General features: G+C 48.6%; 5 protein-coding genes across 5 annotated transcripts; 2 read left to right on the forward strand and 3 right to left on the reverse strand.

The window, feature by feature from the left end:
* Window positions 1-1,787: 1,787 nt before the first annotated feature.
* RPL12 (60S ribosomal protein L12) lies at window positions 1,788-2,498 on the reverse strand (the record flags this gene model as incomplete). The annotated part of the gene is made up of 4 exons (XM_044846615.1): window positions 1,788-2,177; window positions 2,231-2,351; window positions 2,407-2,440; window positions 2,495-2,498. 4 exons carry the CDS (start codon window positions 2,496-2,498, stop codon window positions 1,788-1,790), a joined length of 549 nt encoding a protein of 182 aa, XP_044712531.1.
* A 378-nt stretch (window positions 2,499-2,876) lies between these two features.
* On the reverse strand, window positions 2,877-5,517 carry SEC23 (GTPase-activating protein S23; the record flags this gene model as incomplete). Its single annotated transcript, XM_044846616.1, has 7 exons — window positions 2,877-2,901; window positions 2,957-3,156; window positions 3,211-4,305; window positions 4,360-4,836; window positions 4,890-5,184; window positions 5,246-5,376; window positions 5,425-5,517. 7 exons carry the CDS (start codon window positions 5,515-5,517, stop codon window positions 2,877-2,879), a joined length of 2,316 nt encoding a protein of 771 aa, XP_044712532.1.
* Window positions 5,518-6,224: 707 nt separating this feature from the next.
* FPOAC1_002030 (uncharacterized protein) lies at window positions 6,225-9,977 on the forward strand (the record flags this gene model as incomplete). The annotated part of the gene is made up of 3 exons (XM_044846617.1): window positions 6,225-8,413; window positions 8,488-9,188; window positions 9,298-9,977. 3 exons carry the CDS (start codon window positions 6,225-6,227, stop codon window positions 9,975-9,977), a joined length of 3,570 nt encoding a protein of 1,189 aa, XP_044712533.1.
* Window positions 9,978-11,178: 1,201 nt separating this feature from the next.
* On the forward strand, window positions 11,179-11,502 carry FPOAC1_002031 (uncharacterized protein; the record flags this gene model as incomplete). Its single annotated transcript, XM_044846618.1, has 2 exons — window positions 11,179-11,266; window positions 11,318-11,502. 2 exons carry the CDS (start codon window positions 11,179-11,181, stop codon window positions 11,500-11,502), a joined length of 273 nt encoding a protein of 90 aa, XP_044712534.1.
* A 253-nt stretch (window positions 11,503-11,755) lies between these two features.
* On the reverse strand, window positions 11,756-13,706 carry EXO70 (exocyst complex component exo70; the record flags this gene model as incomplete). The annotated part of the gene is made up of 2 exons (XM_044846619.1): window positions 11,756-13,440; window positions 13,493-13,706. The coding sequence occupies 2 exons, from the start codon at window positions 13,704-13,706 to the stop codon at window positions 11,756-11,758; spliced, it is 1,899 nt and encodes a 632-aa protein (XP_044712535.1).
* Between the last annotated feature and the right edge of the window lie 438 nt (window positions 13,707-14,144).

Raw genomic sequence — 14,144 nt, forward strand, 5'->3', positions numbered from 1 at the left:
ACAAAACTGACTGGAAAAGCAGGACGAAGGACACTGGTAAATGGCGGCTGAGCATGGCCTGTTGGTCAAAGGGCATGGCTGGCGGCTACGCTGGGTATCAAAGTAATGAGTTGATTGCTGACAAGCATCTGAGCAAGTTAGAAGGGCGAGAGGGTTGCGCCAGCGCAAGACTGGCAATTTCGAGATTCCGTGAGGAAGCCCTGTCTTGTCTTTCCAGAGCTCTGGTAGGTCGCGCCCGTTGCTCGGGAGAGGGCCTATTGAATCTATCGCAAATCAAGTCGCACAGTAAAGAACAGTCGCGTTCATGGCCGCAATGATGAGTTTCAAGTCGTAGTGGCAGGGCATGAGAGCTTGCCGATAGGCCCAAAGCGTCAAAGCTCAGTCAAACAAGCAAACGCGGATTATGCGCCTGAGAATGAAAGGTCGAAGTAAGATGTTCACAGTAGATAAGCAAACGAGCTATTGTATAACATCGGCACGTTCGTTTGCCCGACAAGTAGCGCCAGATTGAATAAAGTAAAGTAAAGTAAACCTCGATTCGACTGAGCGGCCAGGTCTAGGTCCACTTGAAGCGGGAGAAACGGGCGGAGACCCAGAGCTGAGCTTGAAGAGGGGTACCACCACAACCAACCGACAGTCTTGGCCTAGCAGGCTCCTGCCACACACAGCCCTTCTTTGTACCGCCCACCTTTCGCCAACGACCCACGGCAATCCTAACCGACGATAAGTTGGAAGCCAAAAAGTCCATCTGACTCCTCCATGTTTCATGGGATGCGAATCCTGGTACCAACATTAGACGCAAACGACTTATGAAATATGTTGTTACACAGCTTTTCTCTCTCTCTCTCTCTAGTAACTGCAATATATGCACAAAAATAATTCAATCTTGATTGTCACAGATGGATGCTAAAGTCATGGGACATCTGCAACCTAATCATGGGGAACAGGACGATCATGAAATGGAACATAATGTACCCCGGTCAAGAGAAATGGAAAAGAAATTACACTGGGGAACGGCCGACAGCTTAAAAAGGTGATGAGTTTAGCGCTAGTTAATAAAACATGGATCTTGACTCCAAGCCAGTGCTCACTTACCTAGCAGCTGTCACATGTGTGTTTTATTATGCAAGGACTCTAATCCGATTGTACTTTTTATATTCCATAGAAATGTCTATCTATTGATTAATATCTGTACTCTCTCAGAGTGATTGCACCCTACTGTTGCACTTCTGGGGTGACACTGCTGAGGTCAGTGCTCTGGCTCTCTCAAGATTGGTAGGGCGTCACCAGAAATGTATAGCATTCTGTCAGTGTGCTGTTATCGAGGATTGAAGATTGAGGACGACTCCAAATATTTATTTACTCATTGATTTCTAATACTACTTTAATGCATTGCTGAGTTGAGCTGGCATGGATGACCAACACAGCCTTACACCAGCCAACAAAGTAATGCCACAACACAAAATTGAGAAATAAGAACAATGGATTTGGAAAGTTGTCAAATTCCGAAAATATGTGGCCATGATGATGGACCGCTACATCCACAAGAGCTTGATAGCTAGTATGTCGCGGTGAGTATTGGGCTTCCATTCCTCTTCCTCGAACAAAAATAGAAATAAACCACAGAGCGTGATGGTAGATTTCAGAGTGAGTCAAGGGTCTATTACACATTCACATAGTATCGGCTTTCACCATAGATGCAAGAAGAAACGAGTTCATGAGGGAACCATCAGACAATGGATCTATTGTTCTTGTTTTGTGGTATTTGGTTTCGCTAGAGACCGAATTTACTCCTCGGGGACTACAAAATATGTTAGTATAGATTTATAGAACGAGTATTTCTCAGACTCACTATCAATATCGCCGCTGTCGATAGCCTCAATGACAGCCTGGGGAGGCTTGCCATCGACCTGGCAGCCAACACTGTAGGCGGTACCGAGAATCTCCTTGACGGTACCAGAGAGGTCCTTGGCGAAAGACTTGTATCGCATGGTGCGGGCAATCTCAATGATCTCGTCGAGGGCGACAGACTTGTTGTGCTTGATGTTCTTCTCCTTCTTTCGGTCCCTGGGGGGCTCCTTGAGGGCCTTGATGATGAGAGAAGAAGCAGTGGGAACAACGGAAACAGCAGCCTGACGGTTCTGGATGGTGAGCTTGACAGTTACGCGCAAGCCTTTCTGTAAAATTGTAAGCATCCTCCTGGCAAATCGCTACATGTTGGAAACCATACCCAGTCACCAGTAGCCTTGGCAATGTCTTCTCCGACCTTCTTGGGAGAGAGACCCAGAGGACCGATCTTGGGAGCAAGAGCAGAGGAGGCACCGACCTCACCACCAGTGGCGCGGAGGTGGCTACAATATGTCAGTTGCGAGTCGACCAAAATTCCCATTCACAGAATCAACCTACATCACCTTAACCTCATTGGGGTCGAACTTGGGAGCTATTCCTCGCGTTAGCAGAGCCCGTCAAAAAGCGCTCGAAAAGAAAAACGTACGCATTTTGGCTGTAGTTGTCGTTGAAGTCGGCAGAGGCTCGTGGTTTGCGTGCCGGATGTGAGGCGAATGAAGGTTGCTCGAAAAAAAGAGAAAAGTTGCAATCGTCGGAATCACTAAAATGTGCGCCCCCACCAAGATCTGCCCTAACGAGTGGGGTCACGTGCATTTTAGTCATCACTGAAAGCTGGACATGAAGGTACCTAGGTAGGTATCAATGATACCTACAGCTCATAATATCAAATAATAATCTATTTCTCTTTCCATCGGAATTATGGCCTCGTGGCGGCTGACTATCATCTGCACTAATTCTTACAAAGGTTAAATATTTCGCGACATCTACAGATCCCTCCATGACTATCACGAAGCTATTCAGGGGCCACTTTAGTTAGCGCCACTCACGGCAAGCCTAGATAAATGGTTAGTAACATGTAATTGAATTCATGGCTGCATGTTCAACTTACTTCATCAAATGGTCCATAAATGTCTGGAGGGACACGTCGTCTGTGAAGATTGTCTGAGCAGTCGTGGCTCCTACACCACCGTACGGGCCAGTCGTGTGTGTGGTAGATGGGTTGAGCTTGGACAGCAGGAATCGAGCTTGAGAGCCACCTGCATCACAAACGATGAACCGAGGGAGAGGGAATCGATCAGTAATGAGATCCTAAAAGTTGTGAGTTCAAGCAACGACTAAAAAAGGGTAAGGAATTGGACTTACGCGAGCGTCTTCCTTGGGCTGCTCAAGCAAACCAGCAAAGTTCTCATATCCTTCTTGGTCTTGGTATCCCGCCTTTCTCCATTCGGCGATTGTCTCACCATGGAAAATCAAGATGTGGAAGAAAGTATCGAGGAGAAGGATATGTGTGGGCTGGATCGAAGCAGAGTCGAGCAAAACAGGCTGGCCACCTTCCTGGTCAAAGGTATAGGAGTCCAGGGTCGGCTGGATCATGACAAGTGAGTTGCTAACATCCTCATGGTTGAGCACATGTCGGTAAAATGCTGTCTCATCAGGAGAATTGTTGAACACTTGGAGGAATTGACTTCGTCGGAGGTGGAACATGAACTGCGGGTATAGAGTGAAGTTCTTCTCCAACCGGAAGGATGAGGGGTCATCCTTTCGGTAATCCGCGAAGCGAGAGCACAGCCGAATCAACATCCTGTCAACCCATCGCAAAACATCAGGCCCATCATCGACCTCGGCCTTGAAAACAGCAATGCGCGACATAAGGACAGCTGCAGCCTCTTGGTCGAATGATTGAGCAATTGCTGGGTCTCCAGCAGGGCTGCTCAGATTCTTGGCAACCGTTGTAACACGTAGATGGAATTGGCCGGAAGAGTGTTGATAGTATGTAAGGAACTGCATCATACCCTTCTGGGGTGCTTGCTGATGGGTGGCTGGACCCTGACCAGCAATTTCGAAGTAGATTCCGTAGCTCGACTTGGGATCGATACCGCACATTTTCCAGGAGCATGTGTTACCGATACCGCATTCGGATTCGCCAACAGAAATGGACTTCTTGTTGAGGGAGACTGCATGGCCAATAAGACCTGTGACCTTGAGTTCCTTTGTGGTCAAAACCTCCAGCACGGCGTTGAAGCCCATAAGTAGGTTGTCATCTCCATCCTTTTCAAAGATTCGCACAAACGACTGCTTGAACATGGAGGATGTGAAGCTATCGGTGAGAATCATGTGACCACCAGTCGAGTTGCACAGCCCTTTCATTTCGAGCAAACCAACTTGGTCTAGACAACCGGCGAAGATGTCGATGATGTGACCATTGTGTGCAGTGCGCTTAGCAAGGTTCTCGTAAAACTGTGTCCCGCGTTAGTGATGTATCAAAAGAGCGATCCCAATATACAGATATACCTTCAGGGCTTTCTTGTAGTACTTGACATTGTCTCGGTCAATGTCATGATGAGATCGAATAGGCTCCCTCAGCTCAGGTCCAACAACCATTCCGGGTCCTTCTGTGGCAGGGCCACCGGCAAACAGCATGATGCGACCGCCGGCATTCTGGAAAGACGATTCAAGAAGGCCGACAGCGACACTGAGCGCAACGCCAGTGCAGCGGAGGTTACGTCTGTCGTTGGCAACAGGCCAGGGGTCTTTCTGGAGAGACTCAAGGGCCTTGGTCAATTGGAATTCAGCCTGTTGGACAGGCAGAAGGAAGCGAGATGCTGGGCCAGCGGGGAATGGTCTACCAGGCTGGGGTTGCATGCCGGGTCGCACACCAGAGGACGACAAGCCGAGCATCTCCTGGACTTGCTTCGCGGCGTACTCCTTGCTACCTCGGAAAACATAAGACTTGGCGCATTCCTCGTAGCCGATCTCGTGGACGTGTGCCTATTGAATTGTGAGCAAACAAGCATGCGCATAGTGATGCAAATGAACCGTACCATTGTGCCATACGTGATGAGACCAACAAGAGCATTCTCTGGGAGCAAGCTCAGACTCATGACGAGCGACTCCTTCAAGGAGGCAAGGCTGTCTGCCTCCTGACACATATCCACGACATATAGAAAGATTGGTGGCGCAGGAGCCGGTCGGGACAGGCGGTATTCTATCGTAGTGTTGTGTGGGTGAAGCTCAGGGGGTATCGCGTTGGCAGTGATGTCTTTGTAGTGAGGTGGCAGCTGGTTCCTGGACAGACAGAAAGGGCAGATCCAGACTCTTGCGCGAACATCGACTTGGCTTTTGAATCAAGTTAGCAAACAAGGAAATAAGCTACCAGGCAACCTAGGCCGAACCATACCAGAATGGGTTCAACACTGAACGACAAGGTTGTTTGCAGGTGACGGGCTCGAAGTGCAACAGAGGAGTATCGGGCTTCTCCTTCAAGGGTGTGTAGAGTGCTCCGATGGGCACAACAAGTCTTGAAGCTTCCTGAACAATGTGAGTCTAGGGAAAGAAATCATTGAGCAGCACACGCACCATACGGGAGCTGGGAAAGACATTCCAACTCAAACGGACACCATCGCGATCCTCGTCCTCACTCCATTGCTCCTTTATCGCTTCGTAATCCATGATGGCGGCGGTGGCGGATGATATGCGCCAGTAAGCAAGTGCACAACTATATTATTTTCGAAGAGCGCCTGGTTGAGTATCGGGTGTAGAAGTTCGATGGTTAAAGGGATGTCGAAATATTATGGATTGGTCTCAAGAGCGACGGTAGCTACCCAAGGCCAAGGTATGAAGCTATGTGTTCACAAGGAAACTGAGCAGGAGGTAATTGGTTCAAGTTAAAGTGGGGTTATCCCGTAGACCACTGATAGATAGATGGCCTGTGCTAAGCCCATGGAGGGGTCAAAAAAACTACCCTAGACTCTGAAGGGGCCGTGCAAGAGGCAGATGGATCTGCTCTCGTATAGATGGGCATGTTATAGATTTCCTGAGTCATACCGTAGAATTATTTAACAAAAACAGCTAGCAATCTTGAACATAGCCTTGCTGGATACACTTATGCCAATAATATGGGTGCATTTATGAGTCAACATATGACAATAACTGTGACATCAAGTTTCAGCTTTACAGGGGAATGAACCATAAAAGACTGCGGTGTCAGACCTCGTTGAGGTATCTGTCAGCTCATTAGCGACGACATTTGACATTCATCTCAACATATAGAAAGCTGTTGATTATTTCCTGCGAACAATTTTGCGCATTCTCAAAGCGTGCTTGTTTCTATTGAACGATACCCTTTGTCCCGATTAACGACAATTGCTTTTTTGAAAATGGAGAATATTGAACCTACGCCCGTGTTCAATTTCGAATCTCGTGATACTGCATTATGCGCTATCCCTCCCCGAGAACTATGGTCATCAGTAGATCGATTGAGATGTCTCTATGACAAGGCTTATACTGCTTGGCCTCCTCATGTCAACATTATATACCCATTTGTGCGGCCTGAGTACTTGGAGAATGCAGCCCAAGTTCTTCAAGGAAATGCGACAGAATACCAGCCTCAACTGGCTCTCGATATCGCCGACTTCTTCAAACACAAGCATCACAACACCATATACTTGGGACAAAGTTCGAAGGACTCTCAGCTTTCAAAGCTCAAGAACTACATTTCAAATGCCCTTGGCCAGCCTCCGGATTCAGCAGACAAAAGTTTCACCCCTCATCTCACAATTGGTCAGAGTGAAGACGCCGAAGCTGCACCGCATTATTTTCTTCTGGAAAAGGCCCGCCTTTTGGCTCCTTTAACATGGAAAGTAAAGGAAGTTGCTATTCTTATTCGCGAACCTCTCGCGCAGAGCGATAGTGGCAGTGGCAGTGGCAGCGGCCCTCGGCCTATGAAGCTCTGGGGGACCCTAAACCTTGAATCAGGCACGCTCACTCAGACAACACAACCTCAAGATTTCACTGATCGCCTGGAAGAGATATCACGTATCGCCTTCCAACCAGCCCACCGTTTTTCAAATCCCTCAAAACCTCTGGAAAAGAATGACTCTCCTACCCACACACCGGATGCTACTGAGCTTGTGCTGGATCGATTAGTTGTTGCCTCTTACAACGTTTTGGCCGAGTTTGAATGGCCTCCCCAATCACATCGACATGCACCTTTGGTGCAAAACCTTCTCTCCGCTCAAGCTGCCGCCGATGTTGTTGTACTTCAGGAGGTTACGGATCACTTCCTCCCTGATCTTCTTGGCAGCGAGGAACTGCGTGGTCATTATCCCTTCGTCTCTCATGGGCCTCCAGAAACCACAGGTTCTGAGCCACTTCCTAGCCTTTTAAATATCGTTGTCTTGAGTAAGTTTCCGTTCGAGTGGCATCATCTGCCATTCCAAAGAAAACACAAAGGATGTACTGTCGTGCGCTTCCCTACCATTGGCACAAGAGATACCCCTGATGGGGAGTTCAGGCCCTGGGTTCTTGTGGCATGTCATCTCAGCCAAGGCCTTACTGATGGGGCCATTGCTACCAAGAAGAATGAGATCCAAAAGATGCTCGATTATCTAAAGGCTACGTTCCCACAACACCCGTGGGTACTTGCAGGTGATTTCAATCTTGTGACTTCTTCTCATACTATCGAAGCTGCTCGAAAAAAGCAAGATATATCTTTGCAGACAGTTCATCGGCTGCAAGATATTGACCGGACATTACAGGATGCTGGCTTTCTCGACACCTGGCTAACCACTCGACTCGAATCAGGCGAGTCATCAGACATGAATAATGAAAGAAGAAGTGTGCTTGACTCTTTCCAGGGAGAGCAAGGGGCTACCTTTGATCCTCTGACAAACACCCTGACTGCTGAACTTGTTGGAAGCGGACTCAACAACCGGCCGCAGAGGTACGACAAGATACTAGTCAAGACTGGGCACTATCACCCACATGGTTTCAATATGTTTGGACAAACGCCGTTTCACTCACCTCAAGGAGATCATGCCACATATGCTAGTGATCACTGGGGTATAAGGTGTCTTTTGTTGAAATCATCGTCAAGTGAGACGTCCAAGGCAACTGTTCCAGAAATGAAGATCAAACTTCAGCGACCTGTGCTAAGTTTGGTTGAAGGCGAGGGCTTAGAGCACTTCCTGGAAAATTATGGTTGTCTGCCAACAGAGCAGGAGAGAGAGACAAGGGCCCAAGCGATTAAAGCTCTGGAGGTTGCTCTGAAGGACATCGACCAGTCGGCATCAGAGGATGATGCACGATCTGGACCTCCGTTTGTTGTGGTTCCGGTTGGTTCATACGGCTTGGGCGTCTGGACCAGCTCGTCTGATATTGACTGTCTCTGCATCGGCCCATTCAGTTCCAAGACATTCTTTACTTTGGCAGTTCAGAGACTGAAGCGAGCGGCCAACATCAGGATCTTACGACGGGTCAAAGCTAACTCTGGGTACATGCTGGAACTAGAAGTACATGGCATCAAAGTAGATCTCCAGTATTGCGCAGCAGCGTCAATCGCCGAAAGGTATGCACCACTCATATCTCCACTATCTCACCTGGTACGCAACATGAAGTGGTATTGCTAACCAACTGTTTTAGGTGGCCTGAAGTTATGAAACGCCCAGCCAATGACTCGGCATTTGCCTTATCTTTTCAGACCCTAGCAAAGCTCAAGCCCGTTCGCGATCTCTTTTACCTGCGCCGATCGCTTCCAGACATGGTCCAATACCGGATGGCACACTTGTACATTAAGTCTTGGGCCCAGGCACGGGGTATCTATTCAGCCAAATTTGGATTCCTTGGTGGTATCCATATCAGTGTACTTCTTGTTCCAATCTGCAAAGCACTGGCTTTTGGGAGCGAAACAATATCTCCAGCAGATATTGTCACCACGTTCTTCAGACACTATGCAGATTTCGACTGGAAGAACTCGATGGTATTCGACACATTCTTTCACAAAGACTTGAGGTACAACCGTACATTCAGAGAGCCTCTCTGTCTTATCGGCTGGCATGCACCAGCGCTCAACACCGCTCCGATAGCATCCAACCCAACAGTGGTGACTATTGCGGCTGAAATAGAGCGTGCCAATAGATTGATTTCTGAGGATGGTTGTGCATGGAATAGTGTACTAGGTCTTCAGTCCACTCAGGAAGCAGGAAAAAGCAGAGGAGCTAAGGAGTTTTTGAATGAATTCAAAACTTACATCAAGATTGATGCGCATTATTGGGGACCGTCACAGGAAAAAAGTGGCCGGTTCATCGGCTGGCTCGAATCTCGTTGTGTCATGTTGTTGGTTGGTAAGAGCCTCCTTCAATTCCATAATATTCATTGTACTAACGATCACGAAAGACATAAATAGAAAACTTCAGCACTTGGTCGCACGAATTTGGCCATCTCGGTTCTTAGATGCGTCTTCTGGAGGAGTGGGAGGTCCAGGCGAGGAGTATCACGGCTGCTACCTCATTGGTCTTGCCTGGGACGGCAACATGAGCAAAGACGATGTCAAGGAGATGCGTACGAGCATTCAAGCAGTCTTACAGGATTTCGAGACAAGGATCCGTCGCGACGAGAAGTATTACGATGCTCAGTCCTGTTGGATGAGCGCAACACTTGCTCGAGGCTCCGACCTTGGTGAGATGGAAGTTGATCAAAGTTTGTGGGGGGAATTTGCCGGAGATACGGACGACGAAGACTCGGATGAAGAGTTCGAAGAGGAGGAAGAGCTCGACAATGACGAGGAAGAACTGAAAGGGAAAGGCAGCACCCACGGGTCTCGGTCTGCAGTAGTAGGCAAGGTGCCTGGACTTGGTAAATTCCGCACGGCTGCCGATGTGCTCAACCGGATACGGTGGGATACCAATTTCGACCCAAGTGACTACATCGTTGGGTATGAGGACCGTTTCCTAGGGGCTCGCGAAAGAGCAGTGGAGCAGTGGAAGAGCGAGCAGACGGACGAGGAGTTTATCCCACAACACCGCATTCTGTACTTCAAGCGCAAGGCTGATAATGTCATTGTGTGGGAGCGCCGGACGCGGACTGATGACATCTTTGGTAGCGGCATCAAGAGGCCGACAACAGATGTCTGAGGCCAGATTGTTCGAAAAGCACAAGGGATTTGCAACTTACAAATCACGTTTGCCGTCCACTCAATAGCCAGGGACTGATTTGATAGATAAGCGCAGCAGCTAATGTGTTTCAAATATAGTTGGTGTGCTGTCAACTAAATGAGATAATCGTTGTGACGATACCGAGGCTATGCGCTGATTATATCGACCCATGAGGAATTGTGATACTATTTTAGCTTCTGAAAAGACAGCTGGTTGCATTCTACTGATGAGCCTCAATTTGTTGTCTCCATGCTAAGCAAAAGGACGAGGTCTATAGGACCTCACGAAAGGACTGCAGCCTGTTGCTCTGTCCAATAAACTTGACCAGATGGTTGTTCCATCACCGCGAGGCCATATTCTTTAGCAAGATCAAACCATTCCGAGGCTTAAATGGAAACACATTGCAGATCATGCGACATTGCAGGAACGGGATTCCATGCAATTCCCAACCAATACATTGCACCATGAGTAAATGACAGCCGCCACCTACCTGGTCTTGGGGACCAGAAACGTTGATTAATGGAGGCGTAAGAGATGAAATCAGTGAGTCAGTTTGTGCTGTCTCTCAGCAGACTCTTGTGTCGTTTATTACTGCGTATTTGAGCTCAGATGTCAACTTTTCCGTCACCTTTCTAGGCGACTAGGATCTGGGATCTATAGTGTTTGTTCTGCAGTAGCTTCCATTTTGTCATACGCGAAATTCCAGGAGCCCGGGGCTCAGCTTACATGCACGATGACGATGTCCGTTATGGTTGGCTTAGACAGTGCTGTCATTCTCAGTAGAGCGCATGGCAAGTCCATAGGAAGACGTTAAATCTGTACATCATAACGAGCTACGTGGCGTGCGAGATTGTTTCACGTTTCGCCCATCCCGTAGGAGGAAGGCCGCAAGGCCGCAAGGCCCTTGCCCAGGAAGTCCGAATCCTACCATCAAACACGGCCATTCTCAAATTGGCATCCTCAGTTGACTTTTCAGGCCTGGGATGATGAGATTGTGGCACCTCGAGTTACGCCCCTTCATAAAGCCAAGTATAAAGCATCCAAGTTCCCCGATCAACTTCAGAATGCTTGTAAGAAGCACAAATACTTCCTCCCCAGTTCGATACCGCAACTCCTACGCTTCAAAAGCCAAGTGATTGATACAGAGCTTCATTGACCTTTTCCCCTCACATTATTCACCATGGCCAACTCCGAGGTTCAGATTCCTACCAATAGTTGCTGCACAGCCTGCTGCAAAGCCAATGATCTTGGTACCCACGACTACTGCGGTACCTGCCCCAGATGTCCTTCCTGATTATTACACACTTTGTCGGATCAAGAAGTGTGGAACCGACAGAAGAACAAAACGGATGAGATGCTCAAGCGAAGCATCCGACGATTTCAGGCGCTCATCGATCGTTGCGACCAGTTTTCGGCTGATCGACACAGCATGTGTTCCTTATGCTCATTCGAGAGGGTATGGTGGGAGGAGTCTGGTTCCGAAGTTACCTTGGAAGCTGGATAGAGGATTGTAGACTGCAGGCCGAACCATCCATCACATGTCCCGCGTCCTGTTGAAAATCGGGGGAAGTTGTTGCAACGTCTTGAAATGAGATTAGGAAGGTTGTGGCCAGTTCGACCATTAGTTCAAGAAAAGGAATAACGACTTTGGCTGCCATCTTCGTATTCCTAATGTGAACGAAATTCTAGGTTGCAAGATTTTTCTGCGATAATGAATGCTTGGGGTATTCGCAAGATTTTTTTTAACGAAACTGCCCTCAGGAAGCCAGGCTAGCAAACACTGCAGCAATGGATGTCTTATCATATTTGACATACTTGCCTTTGCCCTTGTCGATCTCGTGGTATCGGTCCCAAAATCGTTCGTAGAGAGGCTGTAGTTTTTGACGAATATCTTCTCCAAATATTCGCCGGACTTCACGTTCCATACTGTAAGATTTGTGGCGGGACACCATATCATCAAACGCGCCATTGAATTGTGTGAACTTCTCCTTGATCTTATCCTTGTCTTTGCTTCCCAGCCCCTTGACGATGGACGTCGAATCGACAGGTCCGGATGTAGGTCGATGGGTCCGGTTAGTATGAACGGTATCGAAAAGGTGTACAGAAAGGTCCTTGCAGACGTCTGTGTAGGCTGCCGTTGCCTTCTTACGCCACTGTTCGAGAAGATCAAGTTTGTTTGCCAGGAGGTCGTTGAGCTCTGAGGTTTGAACCATTCGCCCGATAATGATGACGCTGTTGGCCATGAATACTCCGGCAACAGCTTTGCTTTTCATGAGTATGCGTGACTTTTGGTCCAGTCCGGATAAAAGCGTTTCGATGGTGTCGAGACAATAATGCGAGAATATTTCTTTGCCATCTGCTCCGATATCGAAAGAAGCTAGGCTGGGAATAGCATCCGTAGAGCGCCCATTTGTTGCTGCGTTTGCTTTCCAACCTCCATCCCCAATGGATATCATGATACTGGAGATTGGGCGCAGGAAATGCACCATGGTTTGAAGGCGCTGCATTGTCTCTGATACCAAGGGTATCGGTGCACCATCGGATGGTAGTATCTGTAGCATCCCGACTTTACGCCTGGTTTCCTCCAGGAGTTCTGCTAGAGACGATTTGGCGGTCTCTCTAACAGGTTTCAATGCAGCAGCGAGTGCCCCCTTTAATTCACCGGTTCGCGTTTCGAGCTTTCCGGAAAGCGCAGAGATGATTTCGGTGATCTCATAAGCCAGATAGCAATCCGTGTTGAGATGGTTCTTGATGTGAGCATTTAGCTCACGTAGGCATCGTGCCTGTTCTGCCAAAGCTGATTGGCAAGCTGATAGAAAAATAACTGGCCAATCCTCGCGAGAGAAAACACTACAGACGTTGTCGTACTCGGACAGGAACAAGCCTTCCATCGCTTGTGCATAAGTCCCCATGCCATTGGTACCCGCGCGATAAACAGCATCCGGGCTTTTCTTCTTGGCAGTACTGACGCTTGCAGCGGCAAGGTTGGCTAAAGATGTTGAGAGGTATGGACCGCGCACCTCTGCGTAGATATGAGCCAGCTCCGAGGCGCCATTATGGTGGCTCTCGGAAACATATGAATAGATAAGACCGAGACGGGCGATCTTGTCTTGAGGAAGTGTTGGGAAGGGCTTGTCTTTCGTGATGTAGTGCAGTGGCTCAACAGCCCGTGGCGTCTCACCACGAAGGACAGTTTCGAAATGATGTTCAAGTTGACTGTTGCCTGATTTGATGAGACGTGACAAATCAGCCATCGTTTGCTGGTTCGCGCGCAGATTCGATGCCTGCATCTCAGTCAAGGCTTTGCCTAGGCGCTTTATAGAGGCCAGGTAGGTAGATAGACCGGCCTTCTCAGGGCCGACCCGGATGATTTGTTCCTCGTCATTCTTGCTATCTGCAGGCTGGCGCAAGCGATCGATCGCAGCAAGGACAGAGTCGACGTCTAATGCGCGGTTAGCCATGGTTATAGACCATAGACATCTTTATTCACGTACTATTCCCCAGTATTTGTAGTCGCCTTGTCTCTCCATTCAGGGGTCCTGCAACATCCTGGACACTTTTCCCTGTTGACTCGAGTCTGTTGAGGCAGGATTGAATCTTCTTGGTCAATTGTGTTGTCTTCTCTAGTCGCGAGTTGAGGACGTCAACCTCGGCCCTGGCTTCTTCGTCCAAGGCATTGTGCGCGCCGCCAGCAAGTCCGACTGACATTGTTTAATAAAGCTGTATGTCTGTGTCATGTACTGGGTGATTAAACGGTTTGTAGGTGGCAAGGCAATAGGGGAGGAGAGACAGTATTAGGTAGGTAGGTTTGGTTGAATGGCTGAAATGGGGGGTCATTGCCCAGATGAGGTGCCGATGTTGGTATGTAACTTGGTCCCTTGACAGGTAACCTAACCTGACGTTGATAGGTCATTACTGCAATAGGCATGGGCGTATTCACAGGCTGCCCCTGGAACGTGCCATGCCATAGGTAGCGGCCCTTCAAGGTGACAGTGGCTAAAGTGTGGCTGTAAGTACTAAACAATTCACTTTACGCGAAGTGCCCAGGTGCGCGTTAATGCAGGGGCGCGACAGGGTTTCGGGGAGGCCCCAGCAACGCCCCGCCTGGGTTTACTTCACCCCTCGATTCTTCCATAGATTCGTAAA

The sequence above is a fragment of the Fusarium poae genome, chromosome 1 (assembly GCF_019609905.1).
Source record: "Fusarium poae strain DAOMC 252244 chromosome 1, whole genome shotgun sequence".
NCBI classification, from domain to species: domain Eukaryota; kingdom Fungi; phylum Ascomycota; class Sordariomycetes; order Hypocreales; family Nectriaceae; genus Fusarium; species Fusarium poae.